Below are 27,065 nucleotides of genomic sequence, written 5' to 3' on the forward strand. Positions count from 1 at the left end.
AGCCCTTCTGCTTCCATCATCAGATAATTCTACTCTGGTTTTGGAGTTAATGAAAATCAAAAATGTATGATGGCAATTAAGTATGCTGGTCCTCTACCCAAGAAAAATAAGAAAAAAAAAACAAAACACCAAAAACAAACTCACATTTTCATTCAGAATTTTAAGTCTAACAGTTCTGCAGCAAGTTTTCAATATCTGCCCTATAGGGGCTATACATTCTAAAAAATTCTAATTGGAAAGCCCAGAGTATGTGTTGATTACTTGTGGCTAGTATATGTATTATTTATGGCTGCTGGGAAATTGAGATTTCATGGGCACAGGCTTTCTCTACTTTAAATTCTCCCTGCCTTATTTCCTAAAAAAGATCCAACAAAACAAAAACCTGCTTCTGATGCATTTATCATGACGACAAAAGCGGCAAACAAACCCATCCCCACCAATGAATACAGAAGTCACTTTGAAATGAAAAATTTCCATTTCAGCAAATATACTGCATTCTAAAGTACTGAACTTTCGCTACAGAGCTGCTTAATGACTGCAGTTATTGTCTTATTACAGAGTCCTGGACTGAAACGTGGTAATATAGCATTTATTGATGCACTGTATTCATTGAGAAAGGCCTGAAAGACAGACACAGTGGGGAAAACAGCAATAAGAACACCACCTGCTATCTCGAGCTGACTGCTAAGCAGCCAACAACATTTTCACTGCAGCCCTTGCCCTTTAGCACAGGCAGGGGTTTCCTCAGTATCATGGCAGAACCACAATGCCATCACCTTCTCAGAAGAGCTGGCAGCCTGGGGTCCACTGGGAAGTCAAACTCTGGTAAAATATCATTTATGACAAGAAAATGACAATACTGACTGCTCTCCGTAAGTGGAGGAGTTTCTCCTTAACTCAAGAATGTGGGGATTTTTGCTATCCCAATATTTTTGGTACTGATCTTAGGGCTATAAAAAGATGTTGAGCAACTATCGTCCAGTGCAGCTTTAGAGCAAAGCCACCATTAGGCAAGAGGCCTTTTCAATAGAGGGAGAAGGAGGAAAAGAAAAACCTGTTAAAAAAATGAGCTACCGTGAGATTATATAGCCTGAATTCAAGACTACAGTATAGTCAGTGCAACACAAACTGATTATGTTACAGCACAATGACCCCCAGGAATACAATGGAGTGTTTTCAGGTTTGGGTTTTGTTTAGTGGCTTTCTGCTTTTCTTTTTTTTTTTCTTTTTTTTTTCTTTTTTTCCACACAAAACATAATAGAACCACTGATCTGTTAGACATACTACATTAACTCTTACATACCAATTCCATATATATTATATTTCAGAAAACATTTTCTACTGGAACCTTATTCACTCCACTTCTACCAGGACAGTAAGTTGAACTTATACTATTGTAACTTACTGTTTGAATTCTGTTTTCACATAAACAAATAATAGTTTTGATTGTATGTACATAATACTGCTGTAAGGTAAGCAAATCCAAAAGGAAACCAGCAGAGGATAAACAGAAACAGGAGAGATCCTGACAGAGAATTCTTCAAGCAGGCAATAAGTCTGAAAATGTCTCAGTAAGCCCCTAGGAAGGATATTATTTCACAGCAGCCACTCCTGATAGCACAGCGAAACACAGTGGAAATCCTCTGCTACTTTCCCCCAAGCCACCAATGCACTTTCTTTTTCTTGTACATGGAAAGAGTAGTATAAGGCAGAGTTAAATGTTAAATTTTAGTAGTTATTGTACATAATCACAAATGAAAAAACAAATACTGTATTTTAATTTAGTGAAAGACACCCTTTTCCCCGATTTATTCATCTGGAGAGAGGTATTTTGCAAGGTGATTTATTTGCTTGCACCACCTAGTGGGGTTTAGTTAAATCTACCAAGAGTCAGAGCTCAGTTATGTATCTACCTCCTGAAGTTAGTGAGTGCCTGCATTCTCTCACAACATCCTTAATATTTCAAGTCTGCATGACCCACTAAAGACAACACACTTCTAAGTTTCCACACATCTATAAAAATATAGTACAAAAATGCTAGAAAACAATACCTACTTTGCTGGCTGCTTTACAGTGCATTGCCCCAGCACAAACCTTTACTACGTGAAGTCCACCTACACTGGAAATGTTCTTTTCTCAGGTCAAACTCCAGCCTGGTAACAGACAAGAATTCATTAAATATGCCATTTAGGACTTGTATTTAAACACCGAACTGATCCAAAATACATTTTCCTCATGGTTACTCCTAAGGAAGAACTCACATACTGCAGTAAGAAGTCTGTTGCATTTAATCTGGAGCAGGTATCATGCTACAGAGGCACTACAGAATATGTAACTGCCCCGTTTACAAAACAAGAGATCAGTCCCCAAGCGCTTCTAGATCTCCTACCTGCAATTCCCAGAGTCGGGAACTTGAGCATTTACTGAAACTTACACCACCTTTCTTTTTTACAACTTCCATTATTTCATAGTTTCAGCTTAATCGGATTCAGCTCTTACTTGGATATCGACATATATTACTAACTCCTAGAGCACCAGAGGAAAAAAAATATTATGCCCATTTTACAATAAGGAACTCACCACAGATGTTTCATTTGGATTCACAGGAAGACTTTGGGAAATAATTCAAAATTTTTTACCCCTCTACAAATTTCCACATGAAAGGAGAGGAAACCAGTTTCATTTCACACTGGTTTATAAAAAAAAACAAAATCTATTTATGCAGAAGCAATGTCTTTTTACCCAGAAGATACAGACACCAATAACAACTGCACTACCATGTATGCAAAAATACCAGGCTATGGTACAGTCTAGGACATTTAAGTATCTACTAGTACACCACAGAATCATCCTCTAACAGTATCAGAGGGTAACTGTGCTGCAACAAAGCAGACACCGATACGGTTCTTTGAAGAGAAGGCATGAAGTGAGTCAGACTGTACTTTAAATAAAAGAAAGTATTTTTTGTTTCCCTTTTTGTACTCAAACTTTTAGCTTGTTTCAATGCTCATACAAAGTACTCCTTCAGGAAAGAACATTAAAGTGCATTTTTCACAGTTTTCTTATTTACTTAAGGTTCCAACATGGGTCGTTTTGCTCTATGAAGACTGAGATCAAGTTTAAGACTTAATAGTTGCATAGAAAGTAGAAAATAAATTATGTTTGCAATTTTATCCCATGTACATTTGATGTTCACCCACATCAAATCTAATTCTGCACAACTGTGAAGCAAAAGCACTAGACCTCATACCCAGTATCAAATCACTGCAGAAGGCTGACCAGTTCAAAAATTTATCAACACCACTCCTTCCTGAAATGTTCATGTCCAAGAATTTTAAAGCTGTCTTTGCTACTCCTGTACTGAAGGGAGAGCTACATGGTCAGTTGACCCAAAGTACCATCCCATGAAGAACTTGCAGTGTTCCCACTCTGGGACCATGTTTATTTGGAAACCTTTTCATCAACTTTATACCATGAAAGGCATTTTTCAGAGCGTATTCCACCACACAGGTTGAGACTGCAGTTAGTCAGAAAACTGCAGAGAAGAAAACAGGGGGAAACAAACAAAACAAGCCACCAAAACACAACTGCATAAAAGTTTCACACATTTATCACCAAATTCACTGAAGTATCTCCTTAATAGGGTCTAACAGACTCCCTTTTTTTTTTTCCTCCAGTCACAGTGTGTTTTGTAAAGGACTTCATTTTACATCCAGAGAAAGTAGAAAGAAACACTTAGAAATCAGTAAGAAACAATTATCTAGGATACCTAAAACCACTCAGCTAAGTACCTCTTGGGTGATGTACTATTTTAAATAAATTCCATGTCACACTACTAATCCCTATTATTCTAAGGCATCTCTTGCATCTATTATTACCAGTCATGAAACTCAGGTGTACAAAAGATGTATAGTGATAATAATAATACTCTTTAAAGAACTGCACTGTAATTTAAAATGTTTTATACTTAGTATTAGCTGAATTTAAGAACAGTCTTAATTTGGCACATAATTACAAAAGGACTCATATATATTATTTCATGGGGTTCAAGAAATAATTAGTTTGCATAAAATCCTGATAGTGCAATCAATATAGAAAGAGTTTTGTGACCAGTAATGGAAGCCCTCTGTTTGAAGAATACGTACACCACCAGTACATTTTTTTTTCCACACTCCATCAGCAAACAGGAAGCATGTCCCTCTCCACAATCTTTCAACAGGCACTACTGATGCTGGAAGTATCCCCAAGAATGGCAACTGGGGAGTTGTTTTCATGGTGTTTCCTCAAAGTTTGCTCATTAGTAACTGAACAAACACACATCACTTAAACTACAATAAATAATTACTATAAAATATTAAGAGCGAGTACTGACATAAACCACCTTTGAATCTACGTCATGGAAAGTCTTCCTGCCACATCTAGCATGATACTTCCTCCTGTCCTTCCTAAATTACTTTATAAATCCACAGATTAATATTCAGTCTCATATTTTTCTAGTAGTGCCATTACATTCACAAATCACACAGAAATACACTGTTTGAAGGACAATTTTCCATCTAGCCACATTGTGTGCACTGACAGTTTTGAATTTTAAAACATTACAGCAGTTTAGATTTACCCATTTTACAGATAAACCATATATATTTTATAGAGATATTTGTAAAAGCTCCTAAGTAGCTAATAAGATAGAAGTCAACTCAGAATCTTTTGCACTGCAGTACCTATTAGTAACAACTGTATCAAAGGGAAACCACACACAAAGGGAAAAGGAACTAGGACACTATTTGACAGCTAAGGAAGAAACAGAGGTTATGTCCTCTGTGGCTGAGATTTAGAGCTGTTTCACTTAGTGGCTGTTCTGCTCCAATTCCCCAGATAAAATTTAGACCTACAGCAAGAAGTCTTCATTCCTATTTTATTCTAACTGGAAGTCATGGTTCAGATTCTTAAGTAACCAATAGAAAAGAAAAAAAAAAAAAAGAAAAAAAAAAAAAAAATAGTCACGGGGGAACTATGAAGCTTAAATATTATGTTACAGTTAAATTGAGATAAACCTTACAGTAACTACAGGGTTCATTATATTCTCACAAAATAAATGAGTCATAAATTGCTAAATATGTAGAGATGTAACAATTATCCTACTATTTCAAACAGAAAAATACTACTGAAATTTTAGAACAGCTGAAACATGCCTATGGCAATGTTTCACAGGACCAGAAATCATCCAGGAAGACAAGTAACCTTTTCTGATTTTTATCTCATTCAAATTGTTTAATACAATTATAATATAATATAATATGCACTATCCCACCTGTCAAATTTAAATAGCTGCTGTGGAACTATAGGAAAAACACAGTCTTATCTGCTACTTTCACACAGTTTACACTTCTGATTGCATAGCAAATGTAACCATTCCTATCTTTCAGAGTGCTGTGCGGCTCAGGAGGAGATGCAGATGTATTATCTGCAAGTCAGATTTGTCTCCAGTTTAGGAAAGTTCTGCCAGCAGAACTGTCACCCTGGACTGCAGTTCCACAAAGGCAGCCACGGGGAAAACATATTGGCACCAAGCAACCCCAGCCTTCCTGTCCTTCTAAGAGCCCATATGAGGTCTGTGCAAACTGGAAAGCAAGTCGTGCAGCCCAGCAGGACACCTTCAGCCACTCTGGCCAGCACGTCCTTCCCACAGATTAACTCTGCCCCCTCCACAACACAGTGCCCTCAGCAAGGAGCAGAATGACCATCTGTTCTCTCCTTGCAGTTAATCTCCCTCCCAGCGAAGGCAGCAGGTTCTGCTATGCCAGTCGAGTACATGTTAAACTGACTAACAAACTACTCAGGACCAGCTCTGGTATGGACACCTCACGTGGGATAGATGTTTCAGTGGCTTACTCTGACAGCCAGTTTGGATTTTCCAAGCAACATAAATGAGGCAGCTTTGGTTTAAGGACCTGCAAAGCCCCAGGCCAGCAAAACCACCTTCAGTAATGGTTAACTTAATGGGGGGACTCCAATTTCTAATATTAAACTTGAACTTATTTTTTTTGCAGAATCAGTACAAGAGGTAGCCCACTTCTATGAAGTACCCTCCCACATAACTTCTGAAGCTGTGTGAATCCAAACATCTGCCATTTGTCACTCATCACTGAAAAACCAATCATCTCAGAAACATTTTTTTAAATATTGAGATAAGAAACATAAGCATGAAAAGATACCATCAATGTAAAGATCATAATCTTCTGACGATTATTCTGAAAGATTAGCAGAGCTTTTCCTTATCCTTCAATCAGAATGCCTAAAAATGTACAAATACATGGCCAGTATTATTCAGTCTTTTCCTCTGCATCTGGTCCCTGCAGAACTGATTTTTTGGTGTTTTTTACAAAGCCATTACACAGCGAATTACACAAATATCACTGTAAAATTAAAAACACAGCAACAGAAAGCTTGAGGAAGGTGCAACATTGTTAATTGTTTCAGTTTCTGAAAGTTTCCATTCCCTTAGTATGGCAACAAGTTTATATGCCAGCTAGACTTCAGCAACTGGCTTTTTTAACCAGTAATTAAAATAGCTATCATATCATTCAATGAACTTATGCAAAAGCAACTGTGTATACCAATACTCAAGATTTACTCTTCCCCCCAGGACAGGAAATCCTAGCTTCCACTGTGGTCTTGCCTTTTCTTGGATACCAATGGATTGAACTATTCATGTGTAAACACTCAGCAAAAGTGGGAAGAAGACACATTCTCCCTATTCAAATTTACTTCTGAATCCTCATTCCTGCCAGTTACCAGAATGCTAGTCAGGTAATACCGTGCTCTCACTAATTCCATAGAGTATGTGCAAACTGAAAGCAGAATTCCCTAAACAATACTGGTGGTTTCAATTTCTAATTTTTAGAAGTCCAATTATTTGAATCATTACTGCATCCATAAGAAACATAAATATATTTGGTTATATAAAAACCTAGTAATTTAAATTTGCAATGAAAATATGCTTGTTCCATTTATAATATGGGAATATACTGCTTTCAGTGGTAATAAAATTTGGGTGCTATTTTCCAAAATCTGAACACAACTCTACACATACACACAGTAGGAACTGTCACCTGACTTTGTGGAAGAGAAATCCTGCCTGTCTTTATGTAAGATCTGACCTCTAGGAGATGACTAAGGGGTTTTCAGGCTTTTTATTTCTTCTTCAATATTATGTAAAGTTGTGGCCAATCCAGTCTTGTTTTTTGTAACAGAAACTGAGATGGGCTGTCAGCATTCTATGAAAACTGAACATTGACAGTTGCCACTATATAATTTCCTTGCAGCCCCAAGAACTTCTAAATAGTAACTGAAGCCAAATGAATTAAGTTTGCTAGGATTCAAAAGACCAGGAGACATTCAATCCCTGAACAGCCATTCCTCCAACATCCTTTGTATCCCACTTTCCTCTTTTTTTTCTTTTTCTGCTTCAGGGGATGGAAAACACTGTATCATGTTTCATTACTTTTTGTTTGCTTCTCCTGGTATCTACGAATACCAACATTTCATGCAATGATGGCCTCCTGCCTGCAAAAACGCTGTATAAATCCTGTTTTGCAGCAAGTTCTTTGTTTACAGAATTACTTTGTTTTCTTTTACTAAGATCAATCTTACCACACAGATAATATTCTGCTGTCTTACAAATATCATACAATAATCTTAGCAGTAGCTTGGCAATTGAAAGACGTATTCAGCATGTTATTTCCCCTCCCACAGTTCCTATAGATTTCTGATATCCTTCACCAAGCACATAAAACAATCTCATTTTGCAAAGTAATATTAAACAGTGTTCAGCAAGCCACCTGTAAATTCATTTCTTTATGTGACCACAATCACCTCTTGTCATCTCCTCTAATTTTCTTTCCATCCTTTGATGTAATTGCTATTTCCTTGCTCTCCTGTTACCAGAAATTCCAACTAGTGTATTCCAAACAGCTAGCTGAATAGAAAAGAGATGCCTAGTAATAATGCTATGCTTTTTCTGAAGTTCAGCTCTTGTCGTCTCACAACCCACACTTTGATTTTTGCGAAATAATTAGGGTCCTTAGTATGCTCACAATGAAGAGTAACTTCTCTGAGTGTAGCAGAGTCTTCAGAAATAAGTAGTAGAGGGAAACATCTTATTATCTTCCAGACCATCATGCAGCTTACTAAAATCAACAACAGGGCTTTGATTATTTGTATTTAAGTAATAAATTTAAATTGACAAAAGCTACGGTCCATGAAACACCCAACTTGAGAAAGTCTCTCCCCTTGAGAGTGCTGAGAGATATAGAGAGAGATCATTTTATGGTCTTTCAGACATCAGTTATATAAATGTGTTGTGAAGGCAGAATACCCCTTTCTCCCCCACAGCTTTGGACAAGACATGAATTTTCAGTGGCAAAAATCTCTGACCATCTGGAAGGTAATCCCTCAGGCAGTCAAAAACCAAGTGTAAGCTTTTTCACAATATCGAAATGTGGAAAGACTATTTGCATATGCCTTAATACTGTATAAACCCAAACAAAACAGTAATGTTGCTTGAGCCCTGGAGACTTAATAGCTATGTGTCCAGATTAATTTCTGGGGCATAAGGAATGATTATGTGGTTTTGGTCACTAAATTCCAAAGTCCTAGCAGTCCTATAATCACCACATCAAGCTGCCTGTTTGCTCTTTGCCCCCAGTTTTTTCACCTCTTAGAAATTTTCTTCTTAATCACACAAAAAGTGTATCCTAACAAGCATCAACAGCAGCTCTGGTACTTTTGACAGAAAATAAATAATAATAATAGAATTTTATTGAAATTATCATGCTATGTCCAAGTGCTGAAAATATGTCAAAATTACATGAAAATACTTTCTGTTCAGACTTATGCCAATTCCTACACAAGTACCTCTAAAAACAGACACTCATTTGTTTTTAGCACCTGGACAGTAAAGCAAGAGTATCAAGCTTAGACTTCCATATGAAGAACACTAGATAGACGAATGAGCACTTCAGGAGACTAGAACTATAGAGCAGCCCATTCAGCTGCAAAAATAAGAGCAGGTAAAGATCGCAAAGGGGGAAGAGGTGAAGAAGAAATAATGACGCTAAATAAGAATACTATATAGGAAAGGTGTATAAAGAAGTGAAGAAGGGAAAATTAAACAAAAACCCTACTCTGAACTTATGATTTCTAGATATTCTCAGCTGATGTTAAAAGCTACTAGATTTGCTTAAGACCTCCCTCGAAATCTGCCATGCAACAATTTTAGACAGTACCTGTCCATTACCTAACACTATGATGTGTACAAATCAACCAGCATATGCAAGTCACTTATGGAGAACATGGAACTTCTGGAGTTGATTCAAAAGATTAAGTTAATAAAAATATTGCTATTGACTTGCATGTGCCTCACAGCACCTCTTCAGACCAAGAGGATTGTTTTGATGTCAATGTCTATTAAAATTATACCTAGGAGTAACTACATGTAGGTTCAGCAAAGTAGCATTGTACTGAAAACAAAATTAAATTACAGAAGCAAAACCTGGTACTAATGGAGGTTTCTCATAGAAGACATGCAGGATGCCAGACAAAACCCCACTAAAAATTGAGGGAAGAGGGGAAAAAAATTATCAAAGGCCAAAGCAACCCTGACTCAAGGGCTACTACAGTTTTGCAACAGAACAGTGATTTATTTTTTTACAAAAAACAAAACCTAGCAAAAAGCGTGGTCAAAAAAATCCTTTCAAATTAATAAATAATACAGCATTCAAAGCTACTTTTTAAAATACCCTGCTAAACAGGAACTATAATTACCAAGCATAAGACTTTAGCATACTTAAAGTCTTCCCAATGCAATTTACACCTGCAGTTCCTTTTGATATTGTCAGTCATCCTTATTTATATTATACTGATGTTATGCTTGTGAAATTGTACTCTCCTTTATAATTTTTCCTACTATATCCTTCATATTCATTTTAGTTGCATTACCTTGAAAAGTTCCTTTACACTAGCAGTTATAGGAGCATATGTTTATGTGCATATGTATATACTGAGCTATCTTTAGGCAAGCAAAGAACAAACAAATATATTTACAAAGTACTTTAACAAACACGGCATTTGTAGTTAACAGCCAGGATTAGTTCATTCATCTTTTTTAATTACTTGTAGGCTATTAAAATCCCATGGATCAAAAAATCCACAGTTACAAATTTATTTTGTTGCAATGGTAAGACATTAGAGGAAAATACAGTATGTGTGTAACTGATCAATGTGTTTCATGAAAAAAATAAAAAGACCTATGAAATCCATCTGAAGATGTTCTCAGAAAAATAATACTACCTGAAATTAAGTTTCATAATCCCACTGTCAATTCAGTCCAGATTAGAAGAGATCTGCTAATTTTTAAGTACTTTTTCTATCTATACATCTATGTTACTCTGAAACTGAAACACATTACACCTCCACAAGGTTGCCTTCCAGTGGGAAAAGCGGAAAATAAAATAAAAATCTTGTATCATCCACTCAAATTTACAGCAAACAATAACAACCAAGTTCCAACTCCTCCCTTCCGTTCCCCATCTACAGCAATTTCAAACTAATTCCACAAAGGGTTGCGAGGGGGTGGGAGCCACAGAGACTCAGCCCACCCAAGCCTCCCTTTGCACACCAGTGTGACCAGAAGCCCCAGATCGGTCCCGCTGGGGTCTCAGCCCGTGGTGGGGGCGCGGCCGTTCCAATGCTGCCACCTGCTGCCACAGCATCACACAACTATAGATGCGTTTTTATTGGGAAAGATGCTTAAAATCGAGTCCAACATTAACCCAGCACCACCAAGTCCTCCACTAAACCATGTCCCTAAGAGCCACATCTACATGCCTTTTAAATCCCACCAGGATGGTGACTCCACCACTTCCCTGGGCAGCCTGGTCAAGAGCCTGACAACCATTTAAGTGAAGAAATATTTTCCCTTTTGACAACTTGAGGCCCTTTAACTCGCATTCCATCATTTGTTACTTGGGATCAACCACGTTCAGGTCTCTGTTCTGCAGTATGGGCTGGGGCTCAGCCCCGGGCCACCTCCTGTACCGTGGGGAGGACAGCACAGACCTACTTCTGCAATGCAGAACTAATACAGCAACTTTCATCTTTTACAGCCTTCACATAAAGTATAGGTGGAAAACACAAGGAGGGGGGGAAAAAAGCTGATATGAATTTATCATAAATTTATCATAACAACAAATCAGGATACAAATAAGAACTGGGAATTTCTCAGGGAACAAAAGCTTTCAGAATTAGTACTAAAAATTATGTATAAAACTTAAAAGAATTACAAATCTGAGGCATCTGGTAAAAAATCAACAGTGGTTTTAGAACAAACCCAGCCATTTTTCTTTTAAGAAAAGCCCACAAAGATGAACTTTACTGACTACCCAAAAAAATTACCTATTGGTCTACAAACTGGATCCCCATGGATTCAGACACACAACGGCAACTTTACTTGTTATTAAGTAAATCAAACTGAAAATAACTGGTGGAAAAGAAGAAAGAACAGTAAAGAGACAGAAAAGAGACACTGGCACACATACAGAAAATAGATTGAGGGAACATTAGCTATTAAGATACAGCAAATGAACCAATTACTCACAATTATTCTATTGCACAAACATCCTTCCTAATGCAAGTGGCAAATTTATTTCTTTTTAGGAAAACAGTCACTGCCAGTAGTATCACAATTCTTAACAGAAGTATTAAATATGAAGCTCAATTCTCAAAAGCAATGAAGCTAGAATGGTTTATTTGATGCTGTCTTTAATTCAGTACTGACTACCCTCAAGAGAAATATTCATCCCAATTTTTAGCAACCCTTTCTGCTGACACATATCTTTTCCTCATGATAGGAGCTGAAAAGGAGAAAGTGTTCCAACTGGCTGCAGAGTTACAATCCAAGTTTAAGAGAGACATTCCTAATGTATTAGATGCACTGAATTCTGCAAGGCTTCTTCTCCAAAGATGCAGGATTACTTCTGCTCCTTAATGTTTACTTTTTGCTCTTTCATGGGGATTTAGACAAAATTTAATCAGCTGAAACCCCAGGACCCCTTGACTGTCAGGTTGTCTGCTAACGTCGGCAGCTGCAAACCCAGACAGGACACGCAGCTGCAGAACAAGCCCTTTGAAGTGAACACAGATTAGATTGAAACTGCTATGAAAAAAGGAAACAGCAGAGGATTCTTCTTTTTATTTTTTAAAGCTTTTACTCACAAATATTCACCTACTACTACATGGATAAAAAGAAAACTGCTTCTTTGGGTTAATTAGTAGTTGTTCTTTGTACAAGCTCAAGTCAAAGGAAACTTCAAAGGCCTCACTTGTCAAATGTCACAGCTTGTGCTCAACATGAAACTGGCAGTACTGATCTAGTTGCACAGCTATAGCTCACACAGAGCTTTGGAGTGGATCCGTATTATGAAGTAATTGCTAAGCAATGGTGTAACAAAAGAACAAACTTCTATTGAAAAGATTTGGCAAAGTCACAGCAGTGGGTTAGATGAAGACTGAATAATCTGTCAGGAGTACTATTCCAGTTCATGCCTCATATGATGGCATCTTCTTTAGCTATTATCTGTGTCATCAGTAGTTTCTCTCTTTGTTTGTTTCTAATGTCTTTAAGTGCACATATGACACTTGTAACTTTAAAACAAACAAATCAGACCTAACACAGACTGCATCAAAGCTGAGGTCTGTATTTCATTTTCTGGTTATGCTCCATAATGTGAACATTCTGTAGCATTCTACTGCCACCACTGTGTAAAAGGAAAAAGGTATCAATCTAACAGTGAGGGAAGAATAAAGCAAAGAGGAAATGATTCATAAAGGAATGAAACCAAGAGACTGTATCAAATATTAAACCAATAAAACTTCTGGAAATGATGTTTTAGGAAAAAAATAGTAACTGATATGCAATACAGAAAAAAGGAAAATACTAAAGATTCTGCATAGATTTTGTCATAACAAAAAAAGATCTGTACACTCAGCAACCAATGTAATACATCAGAATTGTGTTAGTGGTATATATTTGTGATTTGTCAGATACTTCATGGTAAATACTTTTTACAAATCCTTGAGGGGCACAAGTTCAATTCTACATGACATTTTTCCACTTCACAAAAGCTTTTAAAACAGTATTAGACCAAGATTATTACTAGTTTGGAAGGATTCTTCATTTTCAGTAAGTTTGGTTTAGATCTCTCCCAATGATACCAAAAAGAATAAACCAGGCTGTGCTAGCCCTATCTTCCCCCCACTAATTTTCGTCAGAGTGCAATCTGGGGTGTCAACAGCCATCACACCCCCAAAAAGGAACAGAATGGTTTAACTAACACTGAGAAAGTTAAGAATATGGACAATCTGAGAAGTATCTAGTCAAAGATCACATAATTTGTGACTTCTTAACACCCAAAGAAATAAATAGGTGTAATGTTTATAGTATTCTTTAAATAAAACCAGAATTTTACTTAATAACTAGTCCTTGAAGAGCAGACCCTCTAAACTAACATTTTTTAAAAGCATTAACATTTTTAATTAACAAATTCATTTCAAGCTATAATGCTGAAATTGTTGTAGGAAAACAGATCTCTGTCATACCAAGAAGTACTGACCTCAGAATGTTTAAGGGATTTATTAAGCACTCTACATCACTGTCTACACAGTAGAAGTGCTCAGTATCTCAGCAGAAATGCTCTAAACCTTCCCTAACTTGCTATCCACTACCTCATTCTTTGATTTCAGCAACAGTAAACAACAAGGTAGCAATACTTTACATAAATTAATGGGTTGAAAAAATACTTAATCCCTGGTATAGCAGACCATTTCAAGCATTCTTTTTTTCCTCTCCTAGAGGACAGTATCATGAAACGTAAGAGATGAAACAGAAATGGAAGTACAATGCTAAATAAATTCTACAGTACAAGCACATCTTCCTTTGCATGTTCCCAATAGGTGGCAATAGAATACCAAAAATACAAAGTTGTTTATAACTCTTTCTTCATCCAGAAAATAATGGAAACCCCACTAAAACTTTTATCAATTAACTTGCACCAGCAACTTTGTTCAAATAGCACCTCAGCAACAGAAATTCTCAGAACAGTTAATGTCAAAAAGCCAGAGAATTCACAGAAGAGAAACAAAGCATTTATTAAAAAGCCAGTTGTTATGAAACGACTAACTGATGGCTTATACTCAGCATTTATCTGAGGCAGTAAACTGTTATAAGCAGGAATTTACAATAACAAAATGTTTCTGCATATTGAAGAATAAATGTTAAGGAAAGAAGAAAATTTCAGACTAATTTTTTTTTCTTGTTGACATCCACATCTTTGCTATCTACCAGTATTATTTATTTACAAGACTGAGTAAAGGCCTGAGCATTTTTAAACTAAGTCTCCAGCTGGCAAATCTCAACTCAATCAGTAGTAGCAAGTCCATACCAACTCCCTGATTCTTTCTATGAAATGACAGGTAATCACAGTTCTTCTCCCACTGACAGTTATACAACTATTTCGTTTCTGTGGCACAGAGCTATACAAATCAAGTTGAAATGACTACTTACTTGCTTTCAAAACCAGCCACATCACGGTCCAAAGAAATTGTCTCCGTTGTAATTTCCACCTTCCTCACACTGCCAAAGAAGTCTGTTATCAGAACACTTTGCGGGTCTCGCTGAAAGAGATCGGTTCGGTGCCCAGGTGTGGAAACACACAAACTTTTTGGACAGACCTGAAACTGGATACCAAGAAGGACAATCATATCCTGTCCCTCATTCTTCAATAGTCTCTACATATGCTTTCCAAAGTGAAATCATTATAAAAAGAAAGGTAAATGCCACATGCAACTTGCATTAATTTCAGTATACACTCCATAGGTGAAAAAAAAGATTGAACAAAAACATTAAAAAGGCATAAACACCCTGATGATGCATTTCAGAAAACCTTTCTTCTCACGAATTTGAGTTTAGAAATGCTTCTGTGAAATATAACCAGCAATTACATCTAACTGATGAAATGCACAAATGTATTTCTGATCTAGATGCAGTAATGCTGCTATAACCTTCCAAAAAGCACAAATGGGTATCAATTCTTTGTCTTTAACAAAAGGGAGGTTTGAGAAAACCTTATTTATTAAACAAGGCTTGATAAGCAGCTAAAAGTAAAGGCTTCATAAAGAAGCAAGAATTTACATTTTTATTTTAAAGAAAAAAGTCTCTTATATAGCTTGCAAATTAATGCAGAATTAGCATCTTGAATATTAAAGGTGTACATTAAGTTCTCAGAGACAACCTGTAAAACCTACAGATTAGCCACAGAGTCACAGGGTAGTAGGGGTTGGAAGGAGCCTCTGAAGATCATCTAGTCCAACCCCCCTGCTAGAGCAGGGCCACCTACAGTAGATCACACAGGAACAGAGAGATTTTTAAATTTTCACAAACAGGTCCATCAGTCACTGGATCTAGAGCTCATATACCTAATTACATCACAGGTCAACTCTTAGAAGGTTGAATTCTTAGGACAAAATCACAGGTCCTAAACAGCTCAATGCAGATGCAACCTCAATTATACCAGATTACGACAGACAAAACCTGTGAGTTTCAGCCCACACTTCCTAGCAGGAGTTCTGTGCTCGGCCTGACACAAAATATATTGGCTTGCGTCGTTCCATTTCAAAGGACAACAAAGCCCTACATTTAAAAATTTTCCCATAGAGGAAACAATGTACCTGGCTTTTCTTCATAGAAGACAAATTCTACTTCCCAGTTCCTCCCTTCTGCTTTACTACAGTTTCTCCTTCATACCTTGCCTTTTTTGTCTAAGCCTATGGCATTATGTAAGCATATGGCATTAGGCTGCTGGTCCAGGGAGACTTGAGCTCCCTTTCACCTTTACTCGAACCAAAAGATATGAGCACATATATCCACTAAGCTCTTTTTTTAATGATTCCCAACTTCCTTGTTGGCAGAGTACTGAAGACAAGACAGGGGCAGTTCAAATCTTTCCGTTATCCCCTCTGTGAAGTGAAAATGAACTGCACTCATCAGCATCATGCTTCCAATACAAAGCCATTTTTCAAGGCACAGAAACCCTTTTAAGATTCAGATTCAGCAAAACACAATCAATTTTCTTCAACTCTGCTCCAAATAAGGGCACAAATATAAAAACTAAGTCTCTGAAGTAAGCTATAAAAGCTAAATATGTGTTTTAATCCTGCTATTTGATGCATAAATCTATGCTGCACTTAGACCATTAAGTCTCTCTTCCAAGCTCTCAGAGGAGACTGTATATGTCCCAAAACAACTGCATCACCACTGAAAGTGGGAAACTGATACTGCATCCAACCATTTCTAACTTGTCCCACAATTTACGACCATAAGATGCTGAGATGAATCTTAACAAAAATGTGCAATGGCACTGAGAGGACAACTTCAGTATCAAAAATCTACCTATCCAGAACCCGTGTGAGAAAAGAAAAACTGCCAAGCTGTTACGGCACAGCACAGTGACATTAGTAACTGTGGTCTCCTGACATAAAAAAGAAAAGGTAAATGCTGGCCAAATGAAACTCACTTGTTCATGTGTCAATTTTTCCAAATTTTTAAAGTAAAATAATAATAAAGTTAAACAATTCCCCTAAATGGCAACTTCGTTATCTTGACTTTTCTTAACATTTTTTGATATTTTATGACAAAAGAGATCTCACTTAGAAATTCATTTGAATCTTATTTTAAAAGTTCAAATCTGTGACATTTCCATTTAGTCTACTTTTTTGGAATTGTGACCAAACCAAGTGTCACTTGCACAGCTTTATGCTATCCCTTAGCAACACAGATCGAACAGGTGGGGAGTAGGTGGAGTGGATTATGAAAAAAGATGTCTCATTCTTTGCAGGAAAGCAATATCCAAATCTTAGGTGGATGTGAAGAGCAGCTGTTTTAAGAGGAGCTGAAGAAAAGAGGTGGTGACATGATAGAAATTGTGTAACAAATTCATAGTACTTCTAAAAGAACAGATGTTTCAGAAAATCAGACAACTGAACATTAACCAGCTTTAAAATTATTAACTAATGAGCAACCTAATGTTTATCCTGTTTGGAAAGTATTAGTTTTTTAAAAATCAGACTTGGATAAGCAGTATATCTTTCTTCTAAAGCCAGCACAACACTAACAGTACATTCTGGTGCCAAAGTATCCCCTGTAACTATTAACAAATAAATGGGCTTATAACCTTATCATGGACTAATCATGTCATTTTGGAAACCTTAGATGAAGGCCTGAAAAGCACCAACTCGAAATCAAGAGTCCACGTTTGCTGAATGTGATGTCTTATACAGTAGAAACCACTGTACATCTGGTATTACTACTTCTTTTAACTGCAATTCCTTTTCTGGTTTACAGAACACAGTTCTGAAGTGCTGTTTGAATGAATTGGCTAGAAGAAGATACTTAAGCAATAAAGAACTCGCATATTCTTCTTTAACAAGATTTATTTTAAAGTTATCTGTGTCCCATGATCAAAATGTATTAAATTACAGGACAGAATTTCATTCCCATGACACTAAAGAATTGTGAATCTTAGTCACTGAATCAATTCTCCATCAACAAAAAATCTATCAAGTGTGGGCTATTCAGAGTGAATTCTACTACACATCTAGCAGTCAGGCTAACACCACCCTCTGTAGACAGAGTGTCATAAAACTTCTGAGCAGCTGCTCCTTTTATGGCAATGAATCAAAGAAAAGGTGTTCTCTAAGTGGTTGCTCTTAGATCACTGACACAGCACGGCAGGATTTACAGATACGAGGCACAAAGCCTAATGTATTACTACAATGAAACTAGGATTGGAACAGGTATAAAGTGTTAATGGAGTAAATAAAATATGATCACTTATGTCACCTCACCAGTCTTTACATCTAACTGTTATCAATGCATTTTCATAAATTTTGTCACAGGTTATGTGGTAGTTAGTTTTTTTTTTCCTCCTGCCTCATACTGAGAGCCACTATTATTATTTACCTAAGATATAAGTAATGCCAAACACCAATGGATTCTGACATATCTTGCTCTGGAACCTAAGCAGATATACAGAGAAATTAATCTCTGCAGGCATTTGTGAGTACACATTTAGAATTTTAACTGTTCAATCACTTTTGCAAAACAGTATCATGGTTGCCTTGCCACATCTGCAAAGTGTCTGTTAGCCACTCAAGCTGATTTTAGCAGCTTCCTATCATTTTCCATGTACAAATACTTCAACCTATTGAAATGAGTACTTTAAACATTTTTCAATTAATAAAAAAAAAATCTGGATAATTTTGGTTAATTTTTTCTGTAGTCAGCAAACTAACACTAAGAACAATCTTCTAAGTGTTACACTACAAGTATGTTTAATAATGGCAAAAAGACCCTCCCTCCCAAGATGCTTCTGAGATAAAGAGCAAGAGAATCAAAAGCATTTGAAGAACCCTGCAGATAAAATAAATTAGTTTTGAAACTGTTGAAGTCTTTAGCATATTCATTATTTTTGAGTATTCTACTTACTAAATCATCCATATTTGTCTGGCTGGCTGGATGAATTTCTTCCAAGAACTCTAACACATAGAATGTGTATCTGTCCATAAGATGAACGCCAATCCCAAGATCAGGTTGATGCTTAAAACAACACACAGAAAGTATTAGACACTTGCAGGAGAGAACTCAGTATTTAGGAGAGGGAACAGAATTTAACAGCACGTTACAAAAGTTAAGTGTTTTGTTTTGTTTTGTAGGCAACAAAAACTACTGGTTGTGAAGAAACCTGTTGCTGACAAGCTGAGTAATACAGTCTATATTTATTTTTCTAGACTATATTGTGGTAACCTCCATGTTTGCCAAAAAACAAGGAACTCCATCTTAATAGTCCAGTGCAGACTTGTGGGCTGCCCCAAGATTCCTAGAGCTTGGAAAACAGGGCTGGCAGAGACATCTTATCTTACAGCACTGTGCAGGTTCAGGTAATCCTGACCTGCTGTTTTTGGTCTGGCTCAGATATCTCTCCTATCACTCCTTCTGTAATTCAGCTGCAATATCATTACAGCAGGTGAAAGGTAGAGGGTATTATTTTTCTTTTAAAACAAGTATAAGAAGTCCAAGATTTAATATTCCCCACATATCCCTCTCAATACTCTTCCCATAAAATTTCTTCCTATCCTAGTGTCATGGTTTGACTCAGGATTGACAATTAAACAAATGACAACAACACTCCCTCAATGCCCTCCCACTCCCACCCAGACAGGGAAAGGAGAGAGGTTCCCCGATTGAAAACTAAACTAGACAGCTTTAATGAAATACAAGTGATAAAAGAAAAGTGTGTTCACTGAAAAAAAAAAGAATCAGTAAAGTGAAAATTGGCTTCATCTTGGCTCACGCCAGGACACCTAGGCAATGCATAAAATGGCCAGCAAACACAGAATCCATTGTTTTCCTGGTTCTTTGGGACAGCACACAAAAGCAAGCAGAAAAGTACACTTAAAAGTTTAGTTAAAACCACACTTTGTAACTAAACACCTTACACACTCAGAAATTAGAAGGGAAATGTTTAGTTAAAAGTCAATAGGACCTGTGTTTTTATCTCAGGCATTCTGAAAATTGTCTTCAGGATCACCAAAATCTACTTACCGATAAAGAATCTTCTCCAACTTGGCTGCTGGCCAAGGCCATTATATTAGGTGAATAAAATCGTTCATACATGGATGCTCCTTGACAAGTATCAATAATAAACAACAATTCATTGTACCTGAAAGAAATAAAACAGCCTCCTTACCCATCCCTCTTTAAATTGAAACAACATACAAATACTTGGCTTTTAAGCTACCAGGACAGCTGCTAGTAACCTAAGGAACAGAAAAGTTCACAGAGATTGATTGAAAGATGCAAGTTTAGTCAAAGCAAAATATCTGAGCAGCTGTAACTGCAAGAAGCTGAAAACAAAAATTAAAACTCTTCTTACTGAATGTAAACTTCCATGAAAATTTAGGGACAACAGGTATTATCACTGCTGAAGGTAAGACAACTCCTACCAGTAAGACCTTAGGTGTGCTTATGAAATACAGTATTTAACCTTTAAATAATTTTTTTCCCTACCTTCTTTTCTGCCACATTTGTTCAAAGGCATCAGCAAGTTCTACATTTGTGATTTCTTCAGAATCCTGAAATTTTAGGAAACCATTTCCACCATGGCCTAACAGAAAAATCATAAGTTAGGCAAGTATGTAGGTTAAAGGGAAATATTCGTCCTGGTTGACCATTTTTCTAAAAAACGTGAAACACAACTCTCTTTCTCCAAACAGGCTCCAGGAAAAAATATTAGTAAAATAAAATATTAGTAAAATAAAATACAGTAAGAACAGTACACACACACCATTTAAACTGGAAAATATATTTGCTAAGTACTGCCTTAAAGGTGTTTATTTTCTCTATTAGTATGACATGTTAAAAAATAAAACAACAAAAAAACCCAAAATAAAACACCACCAAAAAAAAAACAAACCACAAACAAACAAACAAAAACAAGAATAATTTTGTTGATCCTTTTGTTTGTTTGGACTCATTATGAGATTTCATGTTTTCAAACAGGCCCATCCAAACGAACAATAAAAATCAATATGTTGTATACAGAAACCTGTAATTACCTGTCATATATATTAGAATATTGCTTCTGTCATCAGAAAGAAGACGTTTAGATCGTGGTGTGCTTGGTGGGATTCTTCCTGTTAATACACGCAAGAAATTTTCCACAGTAACCTATGAGTAGGAACATCAAGTAATTTTCTTCAGAGAAAAAATATTAACAACTCTAGGCTGGGTTACATAAATTAAATAACAGAACACTAAGATATGCAATGTATCTAACTAGATGTAATATTGCATGGTATTAACTACACAAACCAGAATTTTCTGTTTGAGGTTTTACTGCAGGTTCAGTCATATGGTACCTTATACTTTATCTCTCTTGCTTTATTATATCCAGTTAAGTCTACTGCCACTATATAGTTCTAGTACTTGAAGGTTGGCTATCAAGATGGAGGGTCCCTGTTTACAAGGAGTGACATGGAAAAGACAAGGGGTAACGGGCACAAATTGCTCCTCTGAAGATTCTGATTAGACACAAGAAGTAAATTGTTCACTATGAGGACAATCAAACATTGGAATAGTCTCCCAAAGGAAGTGGTAGATTCCCCCACATTGGACAATTTAAGTTTCAGCTTGACTGGGTGCTGAGCCATCTCATATAAACTATAGTATTACCTAGAAAGGTTGGACCAGATGATCTTTGAGGTCCCTTCCAACCTGCAATTCTATGACTCTATGATTCTAAATAGATTTTCATTGATCTGAAAACCTGTCACTGTGTATCTTTATTCTGCCAAAGCTGCTCAGGTACTCAAAAAATTCTCCAATATTATTCTGTGTTACCATGGAAAAATAAAAGTTTAATTTCCCTCTGCAACTCAAAAGGAAAAAACAAGATCAAGTTCAGTTTCATAAGTCTTTGAGTGATCAGGTAAACCCCATCTGGATGGTGATTGTAAAACATCCTATAAAACACCACGTCCTCTTCATTCAAGCTCAAAGACTAAAAACAAATCCATACTCAGGAAAAAATAATGACAAAAGAACCCGTATCTCTATTTCAGTGTTGTATCTTCACTTCTTTATATAGAGCTTCAGAGAAATAAAACATCTACTATGTAATTAAGAATGCTCCTTTAACCCTTTAGTGATGATTATGTAGCACTATTAAACCACGCAATTGATAGCCAGATTAAGATAACTGGTAAAGACACTTTTTGTTAGAAGGAATATTGCATAAAAATGATCATGTGATAGAATGCAGATTTCTATATAGTAATTACAGTAATGATTAGGTTACCACTTTTGTTTTATTTTGATAAAAGCATCTACTTAGGATAAGAAGTTTAAGTAAGTCTCCATAATCAACACTTAACTTGCACACCCGAAGTTTCACAGTGGTGTTAAGTGTTTACACGAGGAGACACTGACCGGCCATTTTAAACATTATCAGTTGATAATGAAAGCACAGCCCAAAACCAGTAATGTCACCAGGAAGACACTAAAAACAAAGACCAAATGATTGAATTAAAGTGCAGTCACCTCATAGCTTCTGTAATCCACTTCCACATCATCTCCATAGACATTTAGCTCCATGTTTTTATGACTAAACACAGTGGCTGGCTTGGGATTTCTGGGATTACATGCCATATCATCTGCTAGCATTAGGACAATGTGACTATGGTAAACAAGACAAAAATATTTCAGTCAATCTACTTGTACATAACAGTCAAACAGAAATTACAACAACACTGTCTCATGATTACAACAATAGCTTAGAACATTAAGAAGGTTCCTGAAACTGTAAGCAAAACTTAGCTTAGTTATAGCCTATTTCCATATGTAAATCCTCCCTATTATAAAGATACCACATGTGGAAATGCAGCTAGCTGTTATTTATCTACAGGATTAAGTTAGGCCAAAGATGAGTTGAGAGTAGTTGACATCAGCAACTTTATGATACAGACTTGCCCAGACTAAGGCTGGCAGAAGCCTTTGGAAGAAAGCTGGTTGAACAGGTCCACTGTGTGCAGAAACACAGAATGACACTGCCATTGTACACACAGTTGAGTAGAAGCTAAGTGGGGACTCCAGTTTTGGACAAGCCATACAAACTTAAGCCAGCAGAAAACGCATTTTACAATGATGAAATGGGTCATGCCTCTCCAGACATGCAGAAGAAACTACCAGTTCCCTAAACTGACATTAAAAACAAGAGCCACCAGGATTTCCACAGAAGCCTGTGGGTACACATAGCCTATTCTTCAGTGGATGTTGGCACCTAAAATTTGGTTCCACTGTTCTAAGTAAATTGTGTTCCAAAACAGCTGGACTGAACTGTGCCAATACCCTTAGAACTTTCAGTAGAAACACAACTAAATGACCCTTCAGAACAGTTTGTCCACCCTCCTAATCCTAACTGTTGTGCTATGAGAAGCACAATTTCATAGATAAAGCTTCTGATTTCCATAAAAACATTGTGCAAAATGATTTTTTCAAGGCTACTTTCAATATGTAGGAATTGCTTTGTTCAGTGCCTTTAGAAACTCTCAGTGTAATTAAAGTGTGGAAGTCTTACATTTAGTACAGTTAGGGCTGATAACACCTCCATGCAGAAAGGAAAGAACAGCAAAAGCCATTTCTCATAGAAGCATTGTAATTGCTGAGTGCATTTATCCATTTTCATATTATGCTTTCACTAATTCACTATGTGGCACATTTCAGTGGACAAATAGCCTCTCATGTTTTTATTCTAATTAGCCTAATTCCAACTGGAAGCTTTATTATGTTACTTGTTGTTCTTTCTTTTGAATATTACCACACTTTTTGACATACTGATGTCATTACATCCTTTCTTTTCACTTTTATCCAGTTAAACTGGGATGAGGAATATATTTTTATACTGCATCAGACAACAAGAGAACATAAACAGCACACCTGCAAGGAATTGTATTCAAAGATTTCCTCACCTATCAGGAATGCCCAGTCTCTTGACACTTCTGTATACTGAAAGAGTATTTGCCACATGACGATAATTAAACCAGAATCGAGATGTACACACCTTGAATGATTAAGGAAAAGAAAAAAAAAAGCAGCATATTAGCATAAAAGATGCAAACTGATTTGGCACATTGCTTCAGGAGACAAGTGATTACATAAGTATCAACAAACCAGTAAACAAATCAGAAAGAAAATAGCAACACCAAGAAACTGATTATATAACCTGCATAAATCTTTGTTATAGCAAAGCAACAAATGCTGAAAATAAGATCTTGTTTTAAAAAAATGTTCTTAACATACCGGCTCATGAAAAAATTGTCATGAACCCCACTAAGTATAGAAAGGGGCACTTAAGGGAGTAATTCAGTAACTGTAAGCAGATAAGCGAAATTTTTTCATTTGCTTTCTCCATATCAAATTGAAGAAAAATCAGAGAAAGAGTTCTCATCTCAACAGCAAAACCATTCTGGGCACATTCTTGTACAAAGGCATAAGTGAATTCACACAGAAGCCACGCACAAGGGAAAATACTCTGACAATATTTGCATTTAAGGAGTCATATATAATGAAGTAAGAGCTAAGTGAGCTCTAACCAAATCTAACACAAACTCTCCAGAATCTCAAAGGAGTTCAAGTTTGTGTGTTCCACACAGATGACAGCAATTCTCCTTTGGAGACAATTTCCTTACAAGACTTTCAGATAGACAAAGGAAGACACATTCTAGAAGAGGTGACTTTAAACCCACAAAAACAGAGAAGCAAGAACAAGCATTTGAGAAATTTTAAATTGTTTCAGCTTTAAATGTACAGTTCTAATTTAAATAAAAACATATTTATTTAAAGCTACGTAGTATAACATCTTTTTCTCTAGCCTTGTCGTAAACAGAAATGAGTAGCAGCTAAATAATAAAAATTCAGCCTGAAAGGTTCTCCTAGAGTCGTGATCATCCCATCAGTTAGGAACTTGAAAAAAGCCCATGAGAATCAGTCCATGAAAACACCTGCCTTTCAGGAAGACTTAAAGCTCTGAAAACCACCTGTGGCCAACCTAGATGTGACATTTCAAGATATTGTCATCTGCCCCTTTCCTTCATGACCTTCCTTACAACACAGTGGAAAATATGTCTATGCTTTAAGTGCCTAACAGCTGTAAACCCCTCCCTATTTTACTGCTTTAAAAATTAGTAGCAATTGTTATAAAGCTGTATTGTGAACTACTGAAAAATACAACCAGAAGAATCTGCAAAGGACAGAAAGTGTAACTCCTTGGACCTTATTCTCTACTTTCTTCATGTGTTTTTTATGGGTACTAATAAAAGCACCTATTTGTTAATAGTGCTAAAGTGGTGCTTCACGTTTCAATAATTTCAAGTTTGTACACTGTAGAATATAGAAATTATTCTTTCTAATTCAATTAATTACTGCTAACTTTCCTTTTATATTGCTCAGCTTTAGTATCTGGAAAACAAATAGCTGCTACTGAGTAATTACAATAGTGTTCTGAAACAAATTTGTCATTAAGACCTGAATTGTGATTAAGAACCACTTGTGCAGCATGACTCAAAGCTAATAAAAGATTCATGACAAAAAAAAAAAAAAGAACAGTTGATCTAAACATTATGGTGCCTGAATTTATTTATTCTAAGCCTGTTATCATAAGGTAACAGATTGAGCCAGAACAAAAATCAGAATATGGTACCTTTTCTGGTCAGATACACTTCTCTGATACCAGAATTACACTTTTGTTCAATACACAGTATGGTAATTTGTTTTAATGCTGTCAGAACTTCTCTTTTATGAATTCTGCCATGTAGCTAGATGTTTTGAGTGCTTGAAATGCAGCCACACTGAAGAGATAATTTTATTGAAGTGTAATAAATTAGCAGGCACAATTTCAAATTTACTCATTTTCAAGCCTTCATCTTTCCATTTCTTTCAAATGAACAGAATTATTGAATGACTGTTGCAATTATGATGAAAAATTGTCAACATTATTGGAAGGGAACAACTTGGACCACCACTTACCAAAACTGCCCAGTTATTTGTATGTCCACTTCTAAAGAAGTGTTCTGCTTGATCCTGAAAGATGAAGAAAATATTAGATGTTTTTCAGCAAGAAGGGACCACCCATATTATTATTGTTTTCACAAAACAGTGTTCAACACATATTTTTCACAACTTAATACTAAATAACCCTCACAAAAGCTTCAAAAGCCGTAGTCTTTCTTATTCCATTTTGTCAATTTCATGCAAGATACTTGTTCCAAATCTTTCCCTGAAACTTACTAACTAGCAAAGGAGAAAGGCACTATTAGTCACTTTCAGCTCAGTAAAAAAAAAGTCCACACATCTCTATTCCAAAGGACACTCCCAAGAACAAATTAAAATTATTTATTGACCTCCAGTGTATTGCTTAATGAGAAAAGGGAATAATTTCTTGGATGAACTTCTATATTCACTGATCCTCTCATCTTTTCAAAAGAGAGTAAGTGAATCTGCAATATTAACCCATTTTAAATCCAAGGTGGTTATACCTATCTTCCAAAATCAGGAGCCATGACAGCAACAACCTTCTCTATATAATTTGTGTTATCCATAGTTCCTACTGTGCTTTGCAAAGGAGAGGGCCCTCTTTAACAGATAGCATAAATCAGGACACGGAAAGGGGCAGAAAGGGGTAAAGGAACAAATCTGTCACGGGACAAGAATCCAGACTTCCCAATTCTTAATCAGACTCTTAACTCTCTGAGGGTTACTGGGCTGGTACCAGTGATCTCATGATAAACACAGTCACAGAAAAAGTGTTCGTTAAAATATATGTAAAGCATGCTGTACTTGGAGTAGCAAACAATCAGCAGTTTAATTAGTAATCCAAAGACTCTAAAAATATTTCTATTTGTAATTAATTAAATCAAAGCAATTTGTTAATAAAACAGACTTCAGATGCAAACAACACTCCAGATGCAGTGTGGGCACTGTGAACACAGCATCATTACCCAAATGTGAAATTATTCCCACCTGAAAAAAAAAAAAAAAAAAAAAAAGAAGAAGGGATATTGGCTCCTTCAGTGTGCAAACGCCTCACACCCGCGCACCGCAGGTGCGGGCACACGGCGCCGAGCCCGGGTGAGCCCGAGCCCCGCACCCCCTGCTGTGCAGGAGGAAAGTTATTCGCACACTTGGCCAGCACAGGGCCGGGAAAGGAACACAGAACACACACTGCTTAACGTTACACGGCACAGCGAAAGAGAAGCCGCGTTTCAGAACCTGTAGATGTATTAAAAGGCAGGGTTTGGTTTTTTAAACAGAATGAACAAGTTCCAGGTGCCTGCCGAGCCCCACGTCGCCCTCCGCAGCCGGGTAGGCCGCCCCGGGCAGGGCAGGGCGGGGCGGGGCC

The 27,065-nt window shown here is 36.6% G+C and overlaps 1 protein-coding gene across 1 annotated transcript in view; it reads right to left on the minus strand.

Moving 5' to 3' along the window:
• Window positions 1-25,759, minus strand: part of PIGK (phosphatidylinositol glycan anchor biosynthesis, class K) — a gene marked incomplete at its 5' end in the record, with an annotated part of 59,571 nt that extends 33,812 nt beyond the window's left edge. The window contains 8 exons of the mRNA XM_010006724.1: window positions 14,621-14,793; window positions 18,599-18,709; window positions 19,715-19,832; window positions 20,180-20,276; window positions 20,728-20,839; window positions 22,211-22,346; window positions 23,638-23,729; window positions 25,694-25,759. Coding sequence (XP_010005026.1) covers window positions 14,621-14,793; window positions 18,599-18,709; window positions 19,715-19,832; window positions 20,180-20,276; window positions 20,728-20,839; window positions 22,211-22,346; window positions 23,638-23,729; window positions 25,694-25,759 — 905 coding nt within the window. The remainder of the gene's footprint in view (window positions 1-14,620; window positions 14,794-18,598; window positions 18,710-19,714; window positions 19,833-20,179; window positions 20,277-20,727; window positions 20,840-22,210; window positions 22,347-23,637; window positions 23,730-25,693) is intronic.
• Window positions 25,760-27,065: the final 1,306 nt, after the last annotated feature.

This window comes from Chaetura pelagica, unplaced genomic scaffold (genome assembly GCF_000747805.2).
Source record: "Chaetura pelagica isolate M959 unplaced genomic scaffold, ChaPel_1.0 scaffold69, whole genome shotgun sequence".
NCBI classification, from domain to species: domain Eukaryota; kingdom Metazoa; phylum Chordata; class Aves; order Apodiformes; family Apodidae; genus Chaetura; species Chaetura pelagica.